The sequence below is a fragment of the Salvelinus sp. IW2-2015 genome, unplaced genomic scaffold (genome assembly GCF_002910315.2).
Source record: "Salvelinus sp. IW2-2015 unplaced genomic scaffold, ASM291031v2 Un_scaffold1895, whole genome shotgun sequence".
NCBI lineage: Eukaryota > Metazoa > Chordata > Actinopteri > Salmoniformes > Salmonidae > Salvelinus > Salvelinus sp. IW2-2015.
The window spans coordinates 32162-54274 of NW_019943256.1; the positions used below are offsets into that span (position 1 = coordinate 32162).

The 22113-nt window shown below is 45.9% G+C and overlaps 3 protein-coding genes and 1 long non-coding RNA gene across 4 annotated transcripts in view; 1 reads left to right on the forward strand and 3 right to left on the reverse strand.

Annotated features, from left to right (window-relative positions):
* ushbp1 (Usher syndrome 1C binding protein 1) overlaps positions 1-10020 on the reverse strand; it is a 35062-nt gene extending 25042 nt beyond the window's left edge. The window contains exons 1-3 of the mRNA XM_070439754.1: positions 9859-10020; positions 8621-8832; positions 8373-8509 (exon numbers count right to left, since the gene is read on the reverse strand). Coding sequence (XP_070295855.1) covers positions 8373-8509; positions 8621-8832; positions 9859-9864 — 355 coding nt within the window. The 5' untranslated portion in view covers positions 9865-10020. The remainder of the gene's footprint in view (positions 1-8372; positions 8510-8620; positions 8833-9858) is intronic.
* Positions 548-3487, reverse strand: LOC139024804 (BRISC and BRCA1-A complex member 1-like). Its single transcript, XM_070439753.1, has 4 exons — positions 3449-3487; positions 2236-2667; positions 1996-2054; positions 548-635 (listed from the first exon to the last, which is right to left on the reverse strand). The coding sequence occupies exons 2-4, from the start codon at positions 2653-2655 to the stop codon at positions 548-550; spliced, it is 567 nt and encodes a 188-aa protein (XP_070295854.1). The 5' UTR covers positions 2656-2667; positions 3449-3487.
* Positions 10021-11018: 998 nt separating the features above from the next.
* Positions 11019-21243, forward strand: babam1 (BRISC and BRCA1 A complex member 1). Its single transcript, XM_070439755.1, is given in 12 exon segments — positions 11019-11135; positions 11935-12366; positions 12548-12606; positions 14428-14456; positions 14459-14547; positions 14712-14734; positions 14736-14788; positions 14908-14931; positions 15245-15375; positions 16949-17012; positions 17015-17037; positions 20356-21243. Coding segments are annotated over 11 exon segments (1116 nt in total). The 5' UTR covers positions 11019-11135; positions 11935-11946; the 3' UTR covers positions 20557-21243.
* LOC139024805 (uncharacterized) lies at positions 16414-16748 on the reverse strand. Its single transcript, XR_011476164.1, has 3 exons — positions 16703-16748; positions 16579-16635; positions 16414-16494 (listed from the first exon to the last, which is right to left on the reverse strand). It is a non-coding gene; the product is annotated as an uncharacterized lncRNA (long non-coding RNA).
* Positions 21244-22113: the final 870 nt, after the last annotated feature.

The following is a 22113-nucleotide window of genomic DNA, read 5'->3' on the forward strand; positions in this document are numbered from 1 at the left end:
GGAGACTTTGTCTGAGAGAGAGAGGATTCAGAACTTTAGAGAGATTAGAGATATGGTGCGGCAGGTAGCCTAGTGGTTAGAGCGTTGGTCTTGGATCTGAAGGGAGAGGATTCAGAACTTTAGAGAGGGCAATTCAGAGTCAAGCAGATAAGAGATTGCGGCAGGTAGCCTAGTGGTTAGAGCGTTGGTCTTGGATCTGAAGGGAGAGGATTCAGAAACTTTGAAGAGAGATAAGAGATATGGTGCGGCAGGTAGCCTAGTGGTTAGAGCGTTGGTCTTGGATCTTGAAGGGAAAGGATTCAGAACTTTAGAGAGGGCCACTTCACGTGTCGTCAAAGCCAGATAAGAGATATGGTGCGGCAGGTAGCCTAGTGGTTAGAGCGTGGGGCAGGAGCACTAGTGGTTAGAGTTGGGCAGTGCCTAGTGGTTAAGCAGATAAGAGATATGGTGCGGGAGGTGGCCTAGTGGTTAGCAGCGTTGGTCGCAGGTAGACTAGGCTTATAAGCTGGTTAGAGGCGTTGAGAGGTCTGAAGGAAGCCTAGTGGTGTTAGAGCGTTAGAGGTGGTAGCCTAGTGTAGAGCGTCAGACTAGGGTAGGTGGGCAGGTAGCCTAGTGGTAGAGCGTTGGTCTTGGATCTGAAGGGAGAGGATTCAGAACTTTAGAGAGTGGCCACTTCACGTGTCGTCAAGCAGATAGAGATATGGTGGCGGCAGGTAGCCTAGTGGTTAGAGCGTTGGGCAGGTGGCCTAGTAAAGTAGAGCGTTGGGCAGGTAGCCTAGTGGTTAGAGCGTTGGGCTAGGTTGCCTAGTGGTTAGAGCGTTGGGAGGTAGTAGCCATAGTGTGTTAGAGCGTTTGGGCAGGTAGCTAGTGGTTAGAGCGTTGGGGCAGGTAGCCTAGTTGGTTAGAGCGTTGGGCAGGTAGCCTAGTGGTTAGACGGTTGGGTAGGTAGCTAGTGGTTAGAGCGTTGGCACGGTAGCCTAGATGGTTAGAGCGTTGGAAGGTAGCCTAGTGGTTAGAGCGTTGGGCAGGTAGCCTAGTGGTTAGAGCGTTGGCGGATCTGAAGGGAAGATTCAGAACTTAGAGAGTGCCACTTCACGTGTCGTCAAGCAGATAGAGATATGGTGGCAGGTAGCTAGTGGAGCGTTGGCAGGTAGCCTATGGTTAGAGCGTTGGGCAGGTAGCCTAGTGGTTAGAGCGTTGGTCTTGGTCTGAAGGGAGAGATCAGAACTTTAGAGATGGCCACTTCACGTGCGTCAAGCAGATAAGAGATCTGGTGCGGCAGGTTAGCCTAAGTGGTTAGAGCTGTTGGGCAGGTAGGCCTAGTAGTGTTAGAGCGTTGGGCAGGTAGCCTAGTGGTTAGAGCGGGTTGGGTAGGTAGCCTAGTGGTTAGAGCGTTGGCAGGTAGCCTAGTGTTGAAGCGTTGGGCAGGTAGCCTAGTGGTTAGAGCGTTGGGTAGTAGCCTAGTGGTTAGAGCGTTGGGCAGGTAGCCTAGTGGTTAGAGCGTTGGAGTAGCTAGGGTTAGACGTTGGCAGTAGCCTAGTGTTAGCGTGTAGTTAGTTAGAGCGTTGGGCAGGTAGCCTAGTGGTGGCTTGAGTAGCCGTGTAGAGCGTTGGAGGTAGCTAGTGGTTAGAGCGTTGGCAGGTAGCCTAGTGGTTAGAGCGTTGGGAGGTAGCCTAGTGGTTAGAGCGTTGGCAGAGCTGTGGTAGACGGCAGGTAGCCTAGTGGTTAGACGTTGGCAGGTAGCCTAGTGGTTAGAGCGTTGGAGTAGCCTAGTGGTGACGTTAGAGCCTAGTTAGCGTTGGGCAGTAACCGACAATTGCTTGATCATCCCGAGCTGACAAGGTAAAAATCTGTCGTTCTGCCCTGAACAAGGCAGTTAACCCACTGTTCCTAGGCTGTCATTGTAAATAAAATTTGTTCTTAACTGACTTGCCTAGTTAAATAAAGGTAAAATAAAATGTTAAATATGCCAACAAGACCAGAAGTAAAACTCACCCATTGAAGGACTCCAGCTTTTGTGATGACATCTCTTCAGAGAGATCCAAACAGATGATCTGTCATGATAAAAAATTAGGATTAAATCTTATAACAACATGGTCTGAGCCAATCCCTTTGCACGTCTCCTTTCATCTGCCTAAATCCCAGGAGTGAACTTCCTTAGCCCTAATATCTCTCACAATGACATCCCTTTGATCTCATTCCGTTTCTAGTCATCAACAATACAGGATCACGCACCACTTTCTCTGGACAGTTGACGCGGGGTGCTCGTAGCTGGAACTCTGCCGTGGGAGGGATGGGGGCGCCAGAGGGGGAGGAGCCTGGGTGGGTTTGGGCCTGTCCTTGGCCACTGGCGTGGGGGTGGGCAGGCCTACTATGGCATTGACCGTAGCTGCCACTATAGGGGCTACGGTCTGGGCTGTGGTGGAAGAGATTGTGGTGGGTGGTGGAGCTAGGAGGACTGTCGCTGGTCGAGGCCTCCCCCTCTCCCTCCACTCGGCTGCCCACTGCAGGCTGCGGGGTGCTGGGGTTGCTGTTGCCTAGGCTACCAGTGCTGCTGCGCCTGTCCTCTGCACCTTCCGGGTTTGAGCGTGTTCTGGGCCGCAGCTCCACTGGTCGCTCCTCTCCGTCTGCTGGGCCGGGCTGTGGGGTCTCCATGGATACTGGTTGCTGCGGGGATTATCATCACATATTTCAGTTATTAATTTATTTGAAAGGTTATTTGAAAGGTTATTTGATGGAAACAGATGAGCTTAAAATATGGACACAATGAATGACACGTGTGTGCATCCGTGTGGGTTAGTGCTCTCCGGGATCCTTGAGACATCCCTAAGCCTAACTCCTACTCTAATCGTTTTAAAATGTCAACTTCAATGGGGTGACGTTCCAAGGAAACTGTTAGACATTATATCGAGTGATGCAGTGGCTGGCCTGCTACTGGATTTGGTGCTGGGGGGAGGGTTATATATTTGGCCTGTAGCCCTAGTGCGAGTGTCGGGAACCAGGGCGCATCCTCTAGTCTAGACGTCCACAACCCTTTCTCAGAAATCCTCTCGGCTGTCAGGGGCCAAATGAATCCCTCCAGAAAAAGAAAAAAAAAGATGCGACGTGCCAGGAGCAGGCAGTCAGTGACGCAGCAGCCAGCCTCTCGAAAGCAACAGTGAATCAATAGCAGTTCCCTTTTCCCTGTACAACCGTTTCCGGACAGGGCAAAATGTGAGCCTAATCTCAAAAACAGCGGCGAGAGGCTGCATATTGAACACATACAGGGGATGTCAAGATGAATCCATAGCTAGCAAACCAGCTAGCTAAATACTGGAACTAGCGATGTAAATAACACAATCAAGACACCGGCTCAGGCAGCTGGCTGGCTAGCTAACGTTAGCAATCTCAGCATGAAACAAAAACATAGATATGCGTAAACATAGTTAGATTTAAAACGCCAACTTACATTTTTTTCCAGGAAATACCTCGGCTATACGTCTTAAAACGAAGAAAACGAATGAAAATATAGTTCACTATTTGTTGTGTACGGCATCTTCCTGGCCGGAAGGATGTCAATCAGGAATTCCGGCAGCGGGGAATTGTGGTTATTGTAGTCCAAATATGAAATTGTCCTGTAAAATCATATAATACTGTATGTGAATCAGATACATTGTTGCTAATATTATGTCAATGGGTCCACTTATTTTCAGCAACACGTAATTTCCCCTTTATATGATGACACAATTCAAGTAAATAATGAAGCACCTTGAAGTTTATTAGTTAATATTTTTATTTAACCAGGTAGGCCATTTGAGAACAACTTCTCATTTACAACTGCGACCTGGCCAAGATAAAGCAAAGCAGTGCGACACAACAACACAGAGTTACACATGGTATAAACAAACGTACAGTCAATAAGACAATAGAAAATCTATATACAGTGTGTACAAATGTAGTAAGATTAGGGAGGTAAGGCAATAAATAGGCCATAGTGACAAAATAAATACAATTAGCATTAAACACTGGAGTGTTCATAAACATGAAGTGGACTTGGAAGCGCATTAAGAAGGATTACCACCATATCGTCACTCAAATGCTTAGCTTCTGAAAGTGGGCATCTCAACTGAGATAAAACACAGTATAAAATCAGAGACAGACAGGAAGAGATCCAATGCAAGGGAGAACAAGGGTTGGGTTGGGATCACTATCTGACTCTTTTCCCCCATTTGCTACTAGATGGCAAAACGCCTTTATCTGTGTGTTGTGATATCCTGAAGCTGAGATGGAGCTGGAACAGACAGAGTGATGTCACTGAACTCCTAAAACTAAAATACCAATACACCAAGAGGCTTCACACAGATAGAGAGATACAGAAATAGAGAAATAGAAAGAGAGAGAGAAATGGTGAGGTCTGAGAGAGAGAGAGAGAGAGAGAGAGAGAGAGAGAGAGAAGAGAGAGAGAGAGAGAGAGAGAGAGAGAGAGAATGGAGGGGGAAGAGAGGAGAGAGAGAGATGAGAGAGGAGGAGAGAATGGGGGGTGCTCCAGTCAGCAGGGTAGGCAGCACACAGGCAGGCAGAAGTTTTACAACAGAGAGAAACGGAGGAACCATTGGAAGGTATAATTATACAAAACTACAGGCAACAGGATAGCAGTGTCTGGCTGCAGTAGCACCACAGAGGTTAGCTCAGTTCTCGAGTGTTTAATGGCAGTTAGTGGACAACGATAGAAGCAGGAGAATCACAGTGAACTTCTGATACAGCAGCCATGGAGTAAGTTATCATGTCCTCTCTCTTTGCTAACTGATTTTTTTTTTTTTTGGGGGGGGGGTTGTCAATTTGATCTTGTACCAAACCAAGCATGACACACGTTCAAAGGTGCTGACTGCTGGCACGAAACATTTAGGGGGTAGCCTTCCTAACAGTCATACTACAGTGCTTTTTTACCGTGAAGGCTACGTGTACCTGTACAGTAACCCACATGTTGCAATGATCTCACACCATTGATGTCTTTCATTGGACACTTTCGTGTGTCAGATAATGCAGGGACCAGCTTCTTTTATTACTTTGAAGTCTGTCTGTGTTATCTATCTGGTTGTATGATTGTCGTTGAGAGCTTGATATCATCTGTGGTTCAAACTCTAACTTTCCACATCCTTCTGTTTACTGTGTGTTGTACAGTTACCACAGTCACTAATGTTCCTTATACGTTGCTTAAAAGACAACTGTGTTTAACAGTTCAAGTAGGTTGATTTGTACATTTTATACACTATCAGAATTAAAGCAAGTAGTTGTAAAAGAGTGATGTTGTTTTGAGTTTGGCATGACTTATAGGTGTTTTTTGGGCTACATATTTCTGAGCAGGAAGTGGTTCTGCAGGATGCTTCTGTTTCCTACACGTCCGCTTCTCAAAACAATGGTTGTCAAAAGAGAACAACAATACCTCCGTGTCACGAGCACAGCAGCTGTCAGTCATTTAATGGAGAGCTCTATGGAAAGGTCATATCAAATCCTTAGTGTTTGTTTACAGTAAAAAACAAAGGTCTATCAAATCCTTAGTGTTTGTTTACAGTAAAAAAACAAAGGTTATATTCAAATCATTAGTGTTTGTTTACAGTAAAGAACAACGGTCATATCAAATCATTAGTGTTTGTTTACGGGAAAAAACAAAGGTCATATCAATCATTAGTGTTTGTTTACAGTAAAGAACAAAGGTCATTGAATTGACTCTATATTTTATGAACAAAAATGTAGTCAGAAAAAATGTCCATTATTTCCACACAGGAGTTCAAACGAGGGAGATCTGATACCCTGGACATACAGTCAGAGGAAGAGGAGATGACCCCGGTTACCCTGGTAACCACAATGACCCCTGACCCCGAGGTGAACTCTGAGCCCTCCCAGGCAGAGCTGGCTCAGTGTGAGGCGGAGGTCGGGATCTACTCAGCATCATTGCTGACTACCACGAAAATGGCGATTACAGCACCAAGGGTGTGTTAGAGAAAGAGAGAGACATTCTTCATGGAGCTGTAAAATATCACTAGACTTACCTGAGCTGCTGTCTATAGAACGATGTACTTCTTTCCTCTTCAGTGTCCAGATGACCTTAAACCAACAGAGCCAGTCATCCTCCCTCCGGCTCCAGCCTCCCTGTCCAGCCTCCTCCATCCCTCTGCAACCCAGAGAACACCACTGGCACCGCATCTAAAGCACCAGTAACCAACAGGGTTGGCATAGGCTCCATGGCATGACTTCACAATTCACAATACCACACATCCCTCCATCCCTCCCCCTTCCTCTCCCCTTCTCTCTCTCTCTCTCCTTCCATCTCGTCTCTCTCTCTCTCTCTCTCTCTCTCTCTCTCTTTCTTCTCTCCTCTCGTCTCTCTCTCTCTCTCTCTCTCTCTTCCCCCTTCTCTGCTCTCTCTCTCCTCTCTCTCTCTCTCTTTTCTTCTTCTCTTTGCTGTCTCTCTGCTTGTGCTGTGCTTTGTGGCATTGAGCAGAAGGGATGATGGTTGTACTTCTGGCTACTGTGCCAGACCAAACATAATCTATTTGTGTGTCCAAAGAAAAGAACAGCCTCTATCATTTGTGAGGTTTTCATTTTCTTGGTAATCCGCCTGTTTTTGTTTCTTGGTCACGATCTTCTGAATGCTCGTTTAGAAACAGTAGAACGCGTTCATACTTGTTCTCAGTTTACCCATATCCTAACCTCATCCCCGGCTCAGTTTACCCATATCCTAACCTCATCCCCAGGCTCAGTTTACCCATATCCTAACCTCATCCCCAGGCTCAGTTTACCCATATCCTAACCTCATCCCGCAGGTCAGTTTACCCATATCCTAACCTCATCCCCAGCTCAGTTTACCCATATCCTAACCTCATCCCCAGCTCAGTTTACCCATATCCTAACCTCATCCCCAGTCTCAGTTTACCCATATCCTAACCTCATCCCCAGTCTCAGTTTACCCCATACCTAACCTCATTCCCCAGGCTCAGTTTACCCATACCTAACCTCATCCCCAGGCTCAGTTTACCCATATCCTAACCTCATCCCCAGGCTCAGTTTACCCATATCTCACCTCATCCCCAGGCTCAGTTGTTTGCTACTGCAAGAGCTGGCTGGGACGGGATTACCAAATCCAAATGTTAGCAGCTGACTACAAAGAGTAGACAATCAGTACGTTAACCACATCCTTTCACAACATTTTATAATGAATAGAATATATAGACTTTCTAAATGGTACAGATCTTTAGTGATCGCCGTAATAGCTTGTGCTCTCTTGTGGTAAGTCGCTGCTAAACATTTTGGATTTGGTAATCCCGTCCAGCAGCTCCTGGCAGTAGCAAACAACTGAGCCTGGGGATGCGGTGAGGAATATGGGTCAACTGGAGCCTGGGGATGAGGTTAGGAATAATGGGTAAACTGAGCCTGGGAATGAGGTTTAGGAATATGGGTAAACTGAGCTGGGATGAGGTTCGGAATAATGGGTAAACTGGAGACTGGGGATGAGGTTAGGATTATGGGTAAACTGAGGACTGGGGATGCAGGTTTAGGAATATGGGTTAAACCTGAAGCCTGGGGATGAGTTAGGAATATGGGGTAAACTGAGCTGGGGATGAGGGTTAGGATATGGGTAACTGAGCCTGGGGATGAGGTTAGGATATGGGTAAACTGAGCCTGGGATGAGGTTAGGATATGGGTCAACTGAGGCCTGGGGATGAGGTTAGGATATGGGTAAACTGAGCTGGGGATGAGGTTAGGAATATGGGTAACTGAGACAAGTATGAACGCGTTCTAACTGTTTCTAAACGAAGCATTCAGAAGATCGTGAACCCAGAAAACAAAAACAGGCGGATTACCAAGAAAATGAAAACCGTCACAAATGATAGAGGCCTGTCCTTTTTCTTTGGACACCAAATAGATTATGTTTGGTTGGCACAGTAGCCCAGAAGTACAACCAATGCATCCGCTTTCTGCTCAATGCCACAAAGTAGAAAAGGCCAGGGGGGGCGCACATAGAGAGAGAGAGAGAGAGAGAGAGAGAGAGAGAGAGAGAGAGAGAGAGAGAGAGAGAGAGAGAGAGAGAGAGAGCGAGAGAGAGAGAGAGAGACCAGAGAGAGAGAGAGAGAGAGAGAGAGATAGAGAGAGAGAGAGAGAAGAGAAGAGAGAGAGAGAGAGGAGAGAGAGAGAGAGAGAGAAGAGAAGGAGAGAGAGAAGAGAGAGAGAGAAGAGAGAGAGAGAGAGAGAGAGAGAGAGAAGCCGAGAGAGAGAGAGAGAGAGAGAGAGAGAGAGAGAGAGAGAGAGAGAGAGAGAGAAGAGAGAGAACAGAGAAGAGAAGAGATGTGTGGGTATTGTGAATTGTGAAGTCATGCCATGGAGCCTATGCCAACCTCTGTTGGTTACTGGTGCTTTAGATGCGGTGCCAGTGTGTTTCTCTGGGTTGCAGAGGGATGGAGGAGGGCTGGACAGGGAGGCTGGAGCCGGAGGGAGGATGACTGGCTCCTGTGGTTTAAGGTCATCTGGATCACTGAAGAGGAAAGAAGTACATCGTTCTATGAACCAGCAGCTCATGGTAAGTCTAGTGATATTTTACAGCTCCATGAAGAATGTTCTCTCTCTCTCTTTCTCTAACACACACCTTGGTGCTTGTAATGCGCCCATTTTCCTGTTGAGTTCAGCAATGATGCTGAGTAGATTCCCGACCTCCGCCTCACACTGAGCCAGCTCTGCCTGGGAGGGCTCAGAGTTCACCTCGGGGTCAGGGGTCATTGTGGTTACCAGGGTAACCGGGGTCATCTCCTCTTCCTCTGACTGTATGTCCAGGGTATCAGATCTCCCTCGTTTGAACTCCTGTGTGGAAATAATGGACATTTTTTCTGACTACATTTTGTTTCATAAAATATATGAGTCAATTCAATGACCTTTGTTCTTTACTGTAAACAAACACTAATGATTTGATATGACCTTTGTTTTTTCCCGTAAACAAACACTAATGATTTGATATGACCGTTGTTCTTTACTGTAAACAAACACTAATGATTTGATATAACCTTTGTTTTTTACTGTAAACAAACACTAAGGATTTGATATGACCTTTGTTTTTTACTGTAAACAAACACTAAGGATTTGATATGACCTTTCCATAGAGCTCTCCATTAAATGACTGACAGCTGCTGTGCTCGTGACACGGAGGTTATTGTTGTTCTCTTTGGACAACCATTGTTTTGAGAAGCGGACGTGTAGGAAACAGAAGCATCCTGCAGAACCACTTCCTGCTCAGAAATATGTAGCCCAAAAAACACCTATAAGTCATGCCAAACTCAAAACAACATCACTCTTTTACAACTACTTGCTTTAATTCTGATAGTGTATAAAATGTACAAATCAACCTACTTGAACTGTTAAACACAGTTGTCTTTTAAGCAACGTATAAGGAACATTAGTGACTGTGGTAACTGTACAACACACAGTAAACAGAAGGATGTGGAAAGTTAGAGTTTGAACCACAGATGATATCAAGCTCTCAACGACAATCATACAACCAGATAGATACACAGACAGACTTCAAAGTAATAAAAGAAGCTGGTCCCTGCATTATCTGACACACGAAAGTGTCCAATGAAAGACATCAATGGTGTGAGATCATTGCAACATGTGGGTTACTGTACAGGTACACGTAGCCTTCACGGTAAAAAAAGCACTGTAGTATGACTGTTAGGAAGGCTACCCCTCAAATGTTTTCGTGCCAGCAGTCAGCACCTTTGAACGTGTGTCATGCTTGGTTTGGTACAAGATCAAATTGACAACCCCCCCCCCCCTTCCCTCCCCCAAAAAAAAAAAAATCAGTTAGCAAAGAGGAGGACATGATAGACTTACCTCCATGGCTGCTGTATCAGAAGTTCACTGTGATTCTCCTGCTTCTATCGTTGTCCACTAACTGCCATTAAACACTCGAGAACTGAGCTAACCTCTGTGGTGCTACTGCAGCCAGACACTGCTATCCTGTTGCCTGTAGTTTTGTATAATTATACCTTCCAATGGTTCTCCGTTTCTCTCTGGTTGTAAAACTTCTGCCTGCGCTGTGTGCTGCCTACCCTGCTTGACTGGGAGCCCCCCCCATCTCTCTCTCTCTCTCTCTCTCTCTCTCTCTCTCTCTCTCTCTTCTCTCTCTCTCTCTCTCTCTCTCTCTCTCTTCTCTCAGACACTCACCATTTCTCTCTCTCTTTCTATTTCTCTATTTCTGTATCTCTCTATCTGTGTGAAGCCTCTGGTGTATTGGTATTTTAGTTTTAGGAGTTCAGTGACATCACTCTGTCTGTTCCAGCTCCATCTCAGCTTCAGGATATCACAACACACAGATAAAGGCGTTTTGCCATCTAGTAGCAAATGGGGAAAAGAGTCAGATAGTGATCCCAACCCAACCCTTGTTCTCCCTTGCATTGGATCTCTTCCTGTCTGTCTCTGATTTTATACTGTGTTTRTATCTCAGTTGAGATGCCCACTTTCAGAAGCTAAGCATTTGAGTGACGATATGGTRGGTAATCCTTCTTAATGCGCTTCCAAGTCCACTTCATGTTTATGAACACTCCAGTGTTTAATTGCTAAATTGTATTTATTTTGTCACTATGGCCTATTTATTGCCTTACCTCCCTAATCTTACTACATTTGTACACACTGTATATAGATTTTTCTATTGTCTTATTGACTGTACGTTTGTTTATACCATGTGTAACTCTGTGTTGTTTGTGTCGCACTGCTTTGCTTTATCTTGGCCAGGTCGCAGTTGTAAATGAGAAGTTGTTCTCAACTGGCCTACCTGGTTAAATAAAAAATATTAACTAATAAACTTCAAGTTGCTTCATTATTTACTTGAATTGTGTCATCATATAAAGGGGAAYTTACMTGTTTGCTGAAAATAAGTGGACCCATTGACATAATATTAGCAACAATGTATCTGATTACATACAGTATTATATGATTTTACAGGACAATTTCATATTTGGACTACAATAACCACAATTCCCCGCTGCCGGAATTCCTGATTGACATCCTTCCGGCCAGGAAGATGGCCGTACACAACAAATAGTGAACTATATTTCATTCGTTTTCTTCGTTTTATAGACGTATAGCCGAGGTATTTCCTGGAAAAAAATGTAAGTTGGCGTTTTAAATCTAACTATGTTTACGCATATCTATGRTTTAGTTTCGATGCTGAGATTGCTAACGTTAGCTAGCCAGCCAGCTGCCTGAGCCGGTGTCTTGATTGTGTTKATTTACATCGCTAGTTCCAGTATTTAGCTAGCTGGTTTGCTAGCTATGGATTCATCTTGATTCATCCCCTGTATGTGTTCAATATGCAGCCTCTCGCGCTGTTTTTGAGATTAGGCTCACATTTTGCCCTGTCCGGAAACGGTTGTACAGGGAAAAGGGAACTGCTATTTGATTCACTGTTGCTTTCGAGAGGCTGGCTGCTGCGTCACTGACTGCCTGCTCCTGGCATCTTTGCTCCTGGCATCTTTTTTTTTCTTTTTCTGGAGGGATTCATTTGGCCCCCTGACAGCCGAGAGGATTTCTGAGAAAGGGTTGTGGACGTCTAGACTAGAGGATGCGCCCTGGTTCCCGACACTCGCACTAGGGCTACAGGCCAAATATATAACCTCTCCCCCCAGCACCAAATCCAGTAGCAGGCCAGCCACTGCATCACTCGGATTAATGTCTAAACAGTTTCCTTGGYACGTCACCCCATTGAAGTTGACATTTTAAAACGATTAGAGTAGGAGTTAGGCTTTAGGGATGTCTCAAGGATCCCGGAGAGCACTAACCCACACGGATGCATCACACGTGTCATTCATTGTGTCCATATTTTAAGCTCATCTGTTTCCATCAAATAACCTTTCAAATAACCTTTCAAATAAATTAATAACTGAAATATGTGATGATATATCCCCGCAGCAACCAGTATCCATGGAGACCCCACAGCCCGGCCCAGCAGACGGAGAGGAGCGACCAGTGGAGCTGCGGCCCAGAACACGCTCAAACCCGGAAGGTGCAGAGGACAGGCGCAGCAGCACTGGTAGCCTAGGCAACAGCAACCCCAGCACCCCGCAGCCTGCAGTGGGCAGCCGAGTGGAGGGAGAGGGGGAGGCCTCGACCAGCGACAGTCCTCCTAGCTCCACCACCACCACAATCTCTGCCACCACAGCCCAGACCGTAGCCCCTATAGTGGCAGCTACGGTCAATGCCATAGTAGGCCTGCCCACCCCCACGCCAGTGGCCAAGGACAGGCCCAAACCCACCCAGGCTCCTCCCCCTCTGGCGCCCCCCATCCCTCCCACGGCAGAGTTCCAGCTACGAGCACCCCGCGTCAACTGTCCAGAGAAAGTGGTGCGTGATCCTGTATTGTTGATGACTAGAAACGGAATGAGATCAAAGGGATGTCATTGTGAGAGATATTAGGCTAAGGAAGTTCACTCCTGGGATTTAGGCAAGATGAAAGGGCGTGCAAAGGGATTGGCTCAGACCATGTTGTTATAAGATTGTAATCCTATATTTTTTATRATGACAGATCATCTGTTTGGATCTCTCTGAAGAGATGTCATCACAAAAGCTGGAGTCCTTCAATGGGTGAGTTTTACTTCTGGTCTTGTTGGCATAATTACATTTTTAATTTAACCTTTATTAACTAGGCAAGTCAGTTAAGAACAAATTTTTATTTACAATGACAGCCTAGGAACAGTGGTTAACTGCCTTGTTCAGGGCAGAACGACAGATTTTTACCTTGTCAGCTCGGGGATTCGATCAAGCAACTTGTCGGTTACTGGCCCAACGCTCTAACCACTAGGCTACCTGCCCAACGCTCTAACCACTAGGCTACCTGCCAACGCTCTAACCACTAGGCTACCTGCCCAACGCTCTAACCACTAGGCTACCTGCCCAACGCTCTACCACTAGGCTCCTGCCCAACGCTCTAACCCTAGGCTACCTGCCACGCTCTAACACTAGGCTACCTGCCCAACGCTCTAACCACTAGGCTACCTGCCAACGCTCTAACCACTAGGCTACTACCCAACGCTCTAACCACTAGCTACCTACCCAACGCTCTAACCACTAGGCTACCTGCCCAACGCTCTAACCACTAGGCTACCTACCAACGTTCTAACCACTAGGCTACCTGCCCAACGCTCTAACCATTAGGCTACCTGCCCAACGCTCTAACCACTAGGCTACCTACCCAACGCTCTAACCACTAGGTACCTGCCCAACGCTCTACCACTAGGCTACCTGCCAACGCTCTAACCATTAGGCTACCTCCCCAACGCTCTAACCACTAGGCTACCTACCCAACGCTCTAACCACTAGGCTACCTGCCAACGCTCTAACCACTAGGCTACCTGCCCAACGCTCTAACCACTAGGCTACCTGCCCAACGCTCTAACCACTAGGCTACCTGCCCAACGCTCTAACACTAGGCTACCTGCCCAACGCTCTAACCACTAGGCTACCTGCCCAACGCTCTAACCACTAGGCTACCTGCCCAACGCTCTAACACTAGGCTACCTGCCCAACGCTCTAACCACTAGCTACTGCCACCTCTAACCACTAGGCTACCTGCCGCACCATATTTCTATCTGCTTGACGACACGTGAAGTGGCCACTCTCTAAAGTTCTGTCCTCTCCCTTCAGATCCAAGACCAACGCTCTAACCACTAGGCTACCTGCCCAATGCTCTAACCACTAGGCTACCTGCCGCACCATATCTCTATCTGCTTGACGACACGTGAAGTGGCACTCTCTAAAGTTCGAATCCTCTCCCTTCAGATCCAAAACCAACGCTCTAAACCACTAGGCTACTGCCGCACCATATCTCTATCTGCTTGACGACACGTGAAGTGGCCACTCTCTAAAGTTCTGAATCCTTTCCCTTCAGATCCAAGACCAACGCTCTAACCACTAGGCTACCTGCCGCACATATCTCTTACTGCTTGACGACACGTGAAGTGGCCACTCTCTAAAGTTCTGAATCCTTTCCCTTCAGATCCAAGCCAACGCTCTAACCCTAGGCTACCTGCCGCACCATATCTCTTATCTGCTTGACGACACGTGAAGTGGCCACTCTCTAAAGTTCTGAATCCTTTCCCTTCAGATCCAAGACCAACGCTCTAACCACTAGGCTACCTGCCGCACCATATCTCTTATCTGCTTGACGACACGTGAAGTGGCCACTCTCTAAAGTTCTGAATCCTCTCCCTTCAGATCCAAGACCAACGCTCTACCACTAGGCTACCTGCCGCACCATATCTCTTATCTGCTTGACGACACGTGAAGTGGCCACTCTCTAAAGTTCTGAATCCTCTCCCTTCAGATCCAAGACCAACGCTCTAACCACTAGGCTACCTGCCGCACCATATCTCTATCTCTCTAAAGTTCTGAATCCTCTCCCTTCAGATCCAAGACCAACGCTCTCAATATTTCCCAGAGATGATTGAGATGTTTGTGAGAACAAAACACAAGATTGACAAGCGCATGAGTTTTGCCCTGGTGGTTGTTAATGACGATGCCTTGTGGGTGAGTCTTGTTGGCCCATTCACTTTAAGTAAATGTATTTTTCCTGAAGGCCACAACCAAACCGTTGTTATTATGCTCAGTTATCACATGGTGCTGTATTTCCAATTTGAGTCTAATTCTTTTCATCCTTTCCGTATGCATGTGTGTGTGTCGCTCTCTCTTAGCTGTCAGGTTTCACCTCTGACCCAGGGACTGTGCAGCTGTCTCTATGACCTGGACACCAACGTGTGTGAAACCTTCAGTATCCTTCCTCTGTCACAACAACAACAACCATTGAGCCTGTAGTGTAGTCTAGTGTGGTATTGTATTACTGTTGGGGATAAACATACAGGAAGTTGTCTCCTTAATGTCCTTCACCAGATCTACAGGATCTTCTTAGTGTTATGTAAGTTACATCACTTCCTCCTTTATTCACTTCTCTACTTTTCCCTTCTGCTGTGGTTAATGTTGTCCTGTATCCTCTGCTGTGGTCGTAACTGTTGTCCTGTATCCTCTGCTGTGGTCGTAACTGTTGTCCTGTATCCTCTGCTGTGGTCGTAACTGTTGTCCTGTATCCTCTGCTGTGGTCGTAACTGTTTTTGTCTATCCTCTGCTGTGGTCGTAACTGTTGTCCTGTATCCTCTGCTGTGGTTGTAACTGTTGTCCTGTATCCTCTGCTGTGGTCGTAACTGTTGTCCTGTATCCTCTGCTGTCCGTGTACCGTCAGAAGATGATCTTCCTCTCATGGACAACATCCAGACCATCCCCCCTCCGTTTGTAGTCAGGACTCTCCTCATCTACAGTAGACACGCTGGACAGCTGCAGTTCAGTCCCTCAGACGCTGTCAATGTAAGGGACAATACTGGACCACCACTGTATCAGCCTACTACTGTCTCTGTTAACTCTACTACTCTACACACACTGTCAACTGTTAACTCTACTCCTCTACCACACTATCAGCCTACTAGTCTACTGTTAACTCTACTACTATACCAACACTGTCAACCTACTACTGTCTACTGTTAACTCTACTACTATACCAACACTGTCAAACTACTAAATCAAATTTTCAAATCAAATGTGTTTATAAAGCCCTTCGTACATCAGCTGATATCTCAAGTGCTGTACAGAAACCCAGCCTAAAACCCAAACAGCAAGCAATGCAGGTGTAGAAGCATGGTGGCTAGGAAAAATCCCTAGAAAGGCCAAAACCTAGAAGAAAACCTAGAGAGGAACCAGGCTATGAGGGGTGGCCAGTCCTCTTCTGGTTGTGTCGGGTGGAGATTATAACAGAACATGGCCAAGATGTTCAAATGTTAAAAATGACAGCATGGTCAAATAAAATAATCTCAGTGGTTGTCGAGGGTGCAGCAAGTCAGCACCTCATTTGTAAGTCGCTCTGATAAGAGCGTCTGCTAAATGACTTAAATGTAAATGAGTAAATGTCAGTTGGCTTTTCATAGCCGATCATTAAGAGTATCTCTACCGCTCCTGCTGTCTCTAGAGAGTTGAAAACAGCAGGTCTGGGACAGGTAGCACGTCCGGTGAACAGGTCAGGGTTCCATAGCCGCAGGCAGAACAGTTGAAACTGGAGCAGCAGCAAAAGCCCTGCCTCCACCTGTTTGCTTAGAAATTCTAGGGACAATTAGGAGGCTGCGTCTTGTGACCGTAGTGTACGTGTAGGTATGTACGGCAGGGCAAATCGGAAAGATAGGTAGGAGCAAGCCCATGTAATGCTTTGTAGGTTAACAGTAAAACCTTGAAATCAGCCCTTGCCTTAACAGGAAGCCAGTGTAGGGAGGCTAGCACTGGAGTAATATGATCACATTTTTGGGTTCTAGTCAGGATTCTACTACAGTCTACTGTTAACTCTACTACTATACATACACACTGTCTACTGTTAACTCTACTACTATACCAACCTGTCAACCTACTACAGTCTACTGTTAACTCTACTACTATACCACACTGTCACTGTTAACTCTACTACTACACTGTCTACTGTTAATCTACACTCTACCAAACTGTCTACTGTTACTCTACTACTAAAACACTGTCTACTGTTAACTCTACTACTTACCAACACTGTCTACTGTTAACTCTACTACTCTACCACACTGTCTACTGTTAACTCTACTACTCTACCACCTGTCTACTGTTAACTCTACTACTCTACTAACACTGTCATTCTACTGTTAACTCTACTACTCTACCAACACTGTATCATGACCTTATCAGACGTCTACTGCTCTGACTCTTCACTGAATACTATTATGTACAGCTGTGTGTATCGTGTGTTACACTGATGCTGGGCGATAAAAAATAAAAAATGAAATGATTATATCTGTGGTGAGACCTAACTCTTTCAGTGTTTGTGTATTATTTGAACAGAGACACTAACTGTCCTTGTCTCATCCTGTAGAGCATGCTGCTGTCTCCCTACTTCTTCTTTGATGTGGTTTACCTTCACAACGGGGCTGAGGAGCAGGGGATGAGGCCAGCTGGAGGTGAGTGGTCGAGAAGAGGAGGGAGGGATTCAAGGAGAACAGCGGCACAGACATTCGTCCGAGCTCTGAAATGTTACTATGTGAGATTGTGATGCCTGCTGAAAAACTCCATTCCGTCTTATAGCGGCACCTTACAGCTCATGTACACTACATGACCAAAAGTAAGTGGACACCTGCTCGTCGAACATCTCATTCCAAAATCATGGCCATTAATATGGAGTTGGTCCCCCCTTTGCTGTTATAACAGCCTCCACTCTTCTGGGAGGCTTTCCACTAGATGTTGGAACGTTGCTGAGGGAGTTACTTGCATTCAGCCAGAAGAGCATTAGTGAGGTCGGGCACTGATGCTGGGCGATTAGGCTGGCTCACAGTTGGTGTTCCAATTCATCCATTCATCCAAAGGTGCTCGATGGGGTTGAGGTCAGGGCTCTGTGCAGGCCAGTCAAGTTCTTCCACACCGATCTTGACAAACCATTTCTGTATGGACCTCGCTTTGTGCACGGGGGCAATGTCATGCTGAAATAACAGGAAAAGGGCCTTCCCCAAACTGTTGCCACAAAGTTGTAGGCACAGAGTTGTCTATAATGTAGCGTTAAGATTTCCCTTCACTGGAATTAAAGGGCCTAGGCCAAACCATGAAAAACAGCCCCAGACATTATTAATCATCKACCAAACTTTACAGTTGGCAGTGCTATGCATTGGAGCAGGTAGGGTTCTCCTGGCATCCACCAAACCCAGATTCGTCTGTTGGACTGCCAGATGTTGACGCGTGATTCATCAAATCAAAAGTTATTAGTTGCATGCGCCGAATACAACAACAGTGAAATGCTGACTTACGAGCTCCTAACCAACAATGCAGTTTAAAATCTATAAAAAGGTCATATGTACATGTAGGTAGAGTTATTAAAGTGACTATGCATAGATGATGATGATAACAGAGAGTAGCAGCGGTGTAAAAGGGGGGGACAATGCAAATAGTCTGGGTAGCCATTTGATTAGATGTTCAGGAGTCTTATGGCTTGGGGGTAGAAGCTGTTTAGAAGCCTCTTGGACCTAGACTTGGCGCTCCGGTACCGCTTGCCGTGCGGTAGCAGAGAGAACAGTCTATGACTAGGGTGGCTGGAGTCTTTGACAATTTTTAGGGCCTTCCTCTGACACCGCCTGGTATAAAGGTCCTGGATGGCAGGAAGCTTGGCCCCAGTGATGTACTGGGTCGTACGCACTACCCGCTGTAGTGCCTTGCGGTCGGAGGCCGAGCAGTTTCCATACCAAGCAGTGATGCAACCAGTCGGGATGGTCTCGATGGTGCAGCTGTAGAACCTTTTGAGGATCTGAGGACCCATGCCAAATCTTTTCAGTCTCCTGAGAGGGAATAGGTTTTGTCGTGCCCTCTTCACAACTGTCTTGGTGTGCTTGGACCATGTAYGTTTGTTGGTGAMGTGGACACCAAGGAACTTGAAGCTCTCAACTTGCTCCACTARAGCCCCGTCGATGAGAATGTGCTTGGTCCTCTTTTTCCTSTAGTCCATAATCATCTCCTTTGTCTTGATCACATTGAGGGATTCATCATTAAAGAGAACGCGTTTCCACTGTTCCAGAGTCCAATGGCGGCGAGCTTTACACCACGCTAGCCGARGCGTGGCATTGCGCATGGTGATCTTAGGGTTGTGTGCGGCTACTCAGCCATGGAAACAAATTTCATGAAGCTCCCGGCGAACAGTTKTTGTGCTGATGWTGCTTCCAGAGGCAGTTTGGAACTCMGTKGTGAGTYTTGCAACCGAGGACAGACSATTTTTCAGCACTCGGTGGTCCCGTTCTGTGKGCTTGTGTGGCCTACCACTATGCGGCTGAGCCGTTGTTGCTCCTAGACGTTTCCACTTCACAATAACAGCACTTACAGTTGACTGGGGCYGCTTGAGCAGGACAGAAATTTGACGAACTGACTAGTTGGAAAGGTGGCATCCTATGACGGTGCCYRGTTGAAAGTCACTGAGCTTCTCAGTAAGGCCATTCTACTGCCAATGTTTGTCTATGGAGATTGCATGGCTGTGTGCTCGATTTTATATACCTGTCAACAATGGGTGTGGCTGAAATAGCCAAATCCACAAATTTGAAGGGGTGTCCACATACTTTTGAATGTACGGTGCATTCGGAAAGTATTCAGACCCCTTGACTTTTTCCACATTTTGTTACGTTACAGCAGTTTTCTAAAATTGATTTAAATTGTTTTTTCCCTCATCAATCTACACACAATTCCCCATAATGACAAAGCAAAAACAGGTTTTTAGACATTTTTGCAAATGAATAAATAAATAACATTGCTGCACAGCTTTTTCCAGGTCTCTTCAGAGATGTTCTAGTCCGGGCTCTGGCTGGTCCACTCATGGAAATTCAGAGAATTGTCCTGAAGCCATTCCTGCTTTGTCTTGGCTGTGTGCTTAGGGTCATGAGCGCTCTGGAGCAGGTTTTCATTCAAGGATCTCTCTGTACTTTCATCCGTTTATCTTTCCCTCGATCCTGACTAGTCACCCAGTCCCTGCTGCTGAAAAACATCCCCACAGCATGATGCTGCCACCACCATGCTTCACCGTAGGGATGGTGCCAGGTTTCCTCCAGACGTGACACTTAGCATTCAGACCAAAAAGTTCAATCTTGGTTTCATCAGACCAGAGAATCTTGTTTCTCATGGTCTGTGAGTCCTTTAGGTGCCTTTTGGCAAACTCCGAGTGGGCTGTCGTGCCTTTTACTGAAGAGTGGCTTCCACTCTACCATAAAGGCCTGATTGGTGGAGTGCTGCAGAAATGGTTGTCCTTCTGGAAGGTTCTCCCATCTGTCAGAGTGACCATTGGGTTCTTGGTCACCTCCCTGACTGAGGCCCTTCTCCCCCGATTGCTCAGTTTGGACGGGTGACCAGCTCTCAGAAGAGTCTTGGTGGTTCCAAACTTCTTCCATTTAAGAATGAGGGAGGACACTGTGCTTTGGGGGGCCTTCAATGCTGCAGAAATGTTTTGGTACACTTGCCCTAGATTGTGCCTCAACACAATCACCTGAGCTCAATTTTGAGTCTCATAGCAAAGGGTCTGAATACTTATGTAAATAAGGTATTTCTATTTTTWATWTTTTTATAACATCAAACATTTTCTTTTTTTAAAATCTATTTTAGAATAATTCCGTAACGTAACAAAAATGAAAAAGTCAAGGGTTCTGAATACTTTCCGACTTCACTTCCTGTTCTATCACTGAAACCTGAACAACTGTTTCACTTAGAGGAGATATCCTTTCACTTAAACTGTAATTTCTTGCGTGTGTTTTCTCTCTGTAGGACATCTACACATCGTTCTGTAACCTGGACTCTAAAGGCACCTGTTACCACTTCGAGGTATCTCTGTGTGGGCCGGCCATCGAGCTCCACAACTGCATGGCCAAGCTGCTGTCCCACCCCCTCCAGAGACCCTTCCAGAGCCATGCGTCCTACAGCCTGCTAGAGGGAGATGACCCCCAGGACGTAGAGGCCACCGTCTAACTGGAGGTGCCTGGTCGAGCGACGGACCCCCAGGGGAGGCCAGTGTTTAACTCGGGGGTCTTCAGAGTACCCTGGTCCTGGAGAGTTACAGGGTCTGCAGTGCAGGGATGGAGCAAAAACCTGTTGAGTCAAGTGTGTTAGTGGCCGGCGCTGGACTAAACGTCTGCACACGCTGTAACTCTCCAGAACCAGGCTTGGAGAACACTGCTCTAACTGGACAAGGAGATGGGTTGCTAGGAGATGGGTTGCTAGGAGATGGGTTGCTAGGAGATGGGTTGCTTGGAGATGACAATGGGGAAATTAGGAAGCATGTGTGTATGTATTTCATTTAGTTTTAAACCTGATTTGGGGACAGTGTTTTCCCTACAAGTCTTAAAGAGTGAAATCCATGGCGGCACTTCTATGCCTACACAATAGATGTCACCCATTTCCATGGCTGGCTTGTGGAAAACGTACATTGAAATAACTAAATATAGCTAATATACACGGTCAGGAGCAAGGTTGTTGTAATGGGCTGTTTGAGAAGGGTTGTAAACTGATTCATTTTCTTGTTTTTACATCCGTACACCCTCTGATGGGTACGTTTGTCTTGTCAGTCAGCTGTTTATATTCCCACTTATGTTTGTTTTGTCAATTGTAGTTTCGTTGATCTGTATCTGATGATTAAAAGATAAATGTTAGGTTTAATCTACATGTTGTTTTTGTGTCCCAGACCCAGTATGTCTTTTCACCACTAGGTGGTAGTATATGTATATGTGTCCTTTAGGAAGTTTAGTCAAGCAATGGTTGACAACCCTGTACTCGTGGGGCTACAGTCTCTTTTTAATGTTTCACTAGTAATATACTGCTTTGGAAGGGGTATCTATTGAGATTAGAGATCCAGGTATAATTAAATATTTCATTTAAAAGGCAAGGATAAACYTCCCTCAAGGACCAGTCTTATTTTAGAGTTACGGAGCCAAAGGCATCTTTGACTGTTTTTGTTTCAGAGATGTCAGTCCCTCTGACCTGTGTCTCATAACACTTCAAAATATATCGTGTTTTTATAAGCATCTCCTATCTTGAGAGGTTATGGCTTCAACAAAAAACAACATCACAAATCACAGCCTCTCTAAAAATGGATTTAAGAACAGAAATCAAATATGTCAGTAGCCACCCGCTGGGCACACCCTGGTTCAATTATTGTAATTTGTCAACGTATTATGACGTGGAATCAGGGCCTAAAACAAACTTTTTTGTTTTCCAGGCACTGGCAGGTAGATTTTTTATTATTGTCTGGTAGATTAGTGGCCGGTAGATTATAGTGTCTGTAGATTAGTGGCTGGTAGATTATTAGTGGCTGTAGATTATAGTGTCTGGTAGATTAGTGGCCGGTAGATTATTGCCGAGATTATAGTGTCTGTAGATTATAGTGGTTTGTAGATTATTGTTGTAGATATAGTGTCTGTAGATTTAGTGGCCGTAGATTATAGTGCGGTAGATTATAGTCCGGTAGATTATAGTCCGTAGATTATAGTGGCCGTATATTATAGTGGCTGGTAGATAAAAATAAAAAAT

Excerpts from the sequence above, each read along its gene's own strand:
- LOC139024804 (XM_070439753.1), bottom strand. The coding sequence starts at position 2,655 with ATGGAGACCCCACAGCCCGGCCCAGCAGACGGAGAGGAGCGACCAGTG. Across the intron at positions 2,055-2,235 it reads TCAACTGTCCAGAGAAAGTG|ATCATCTGTTTGGATCTCTC; the intron begins GTGCGTGATCCT and ends TTATCATGACAG. Across the intron at positions 636-1,995 it reads AAGCTGGAGTCCTTCAATGG|ATCCAAGACCAACGCTCTAC; the intron begins GTGAGTTTTACT and ends CTCTCCCTTCAG.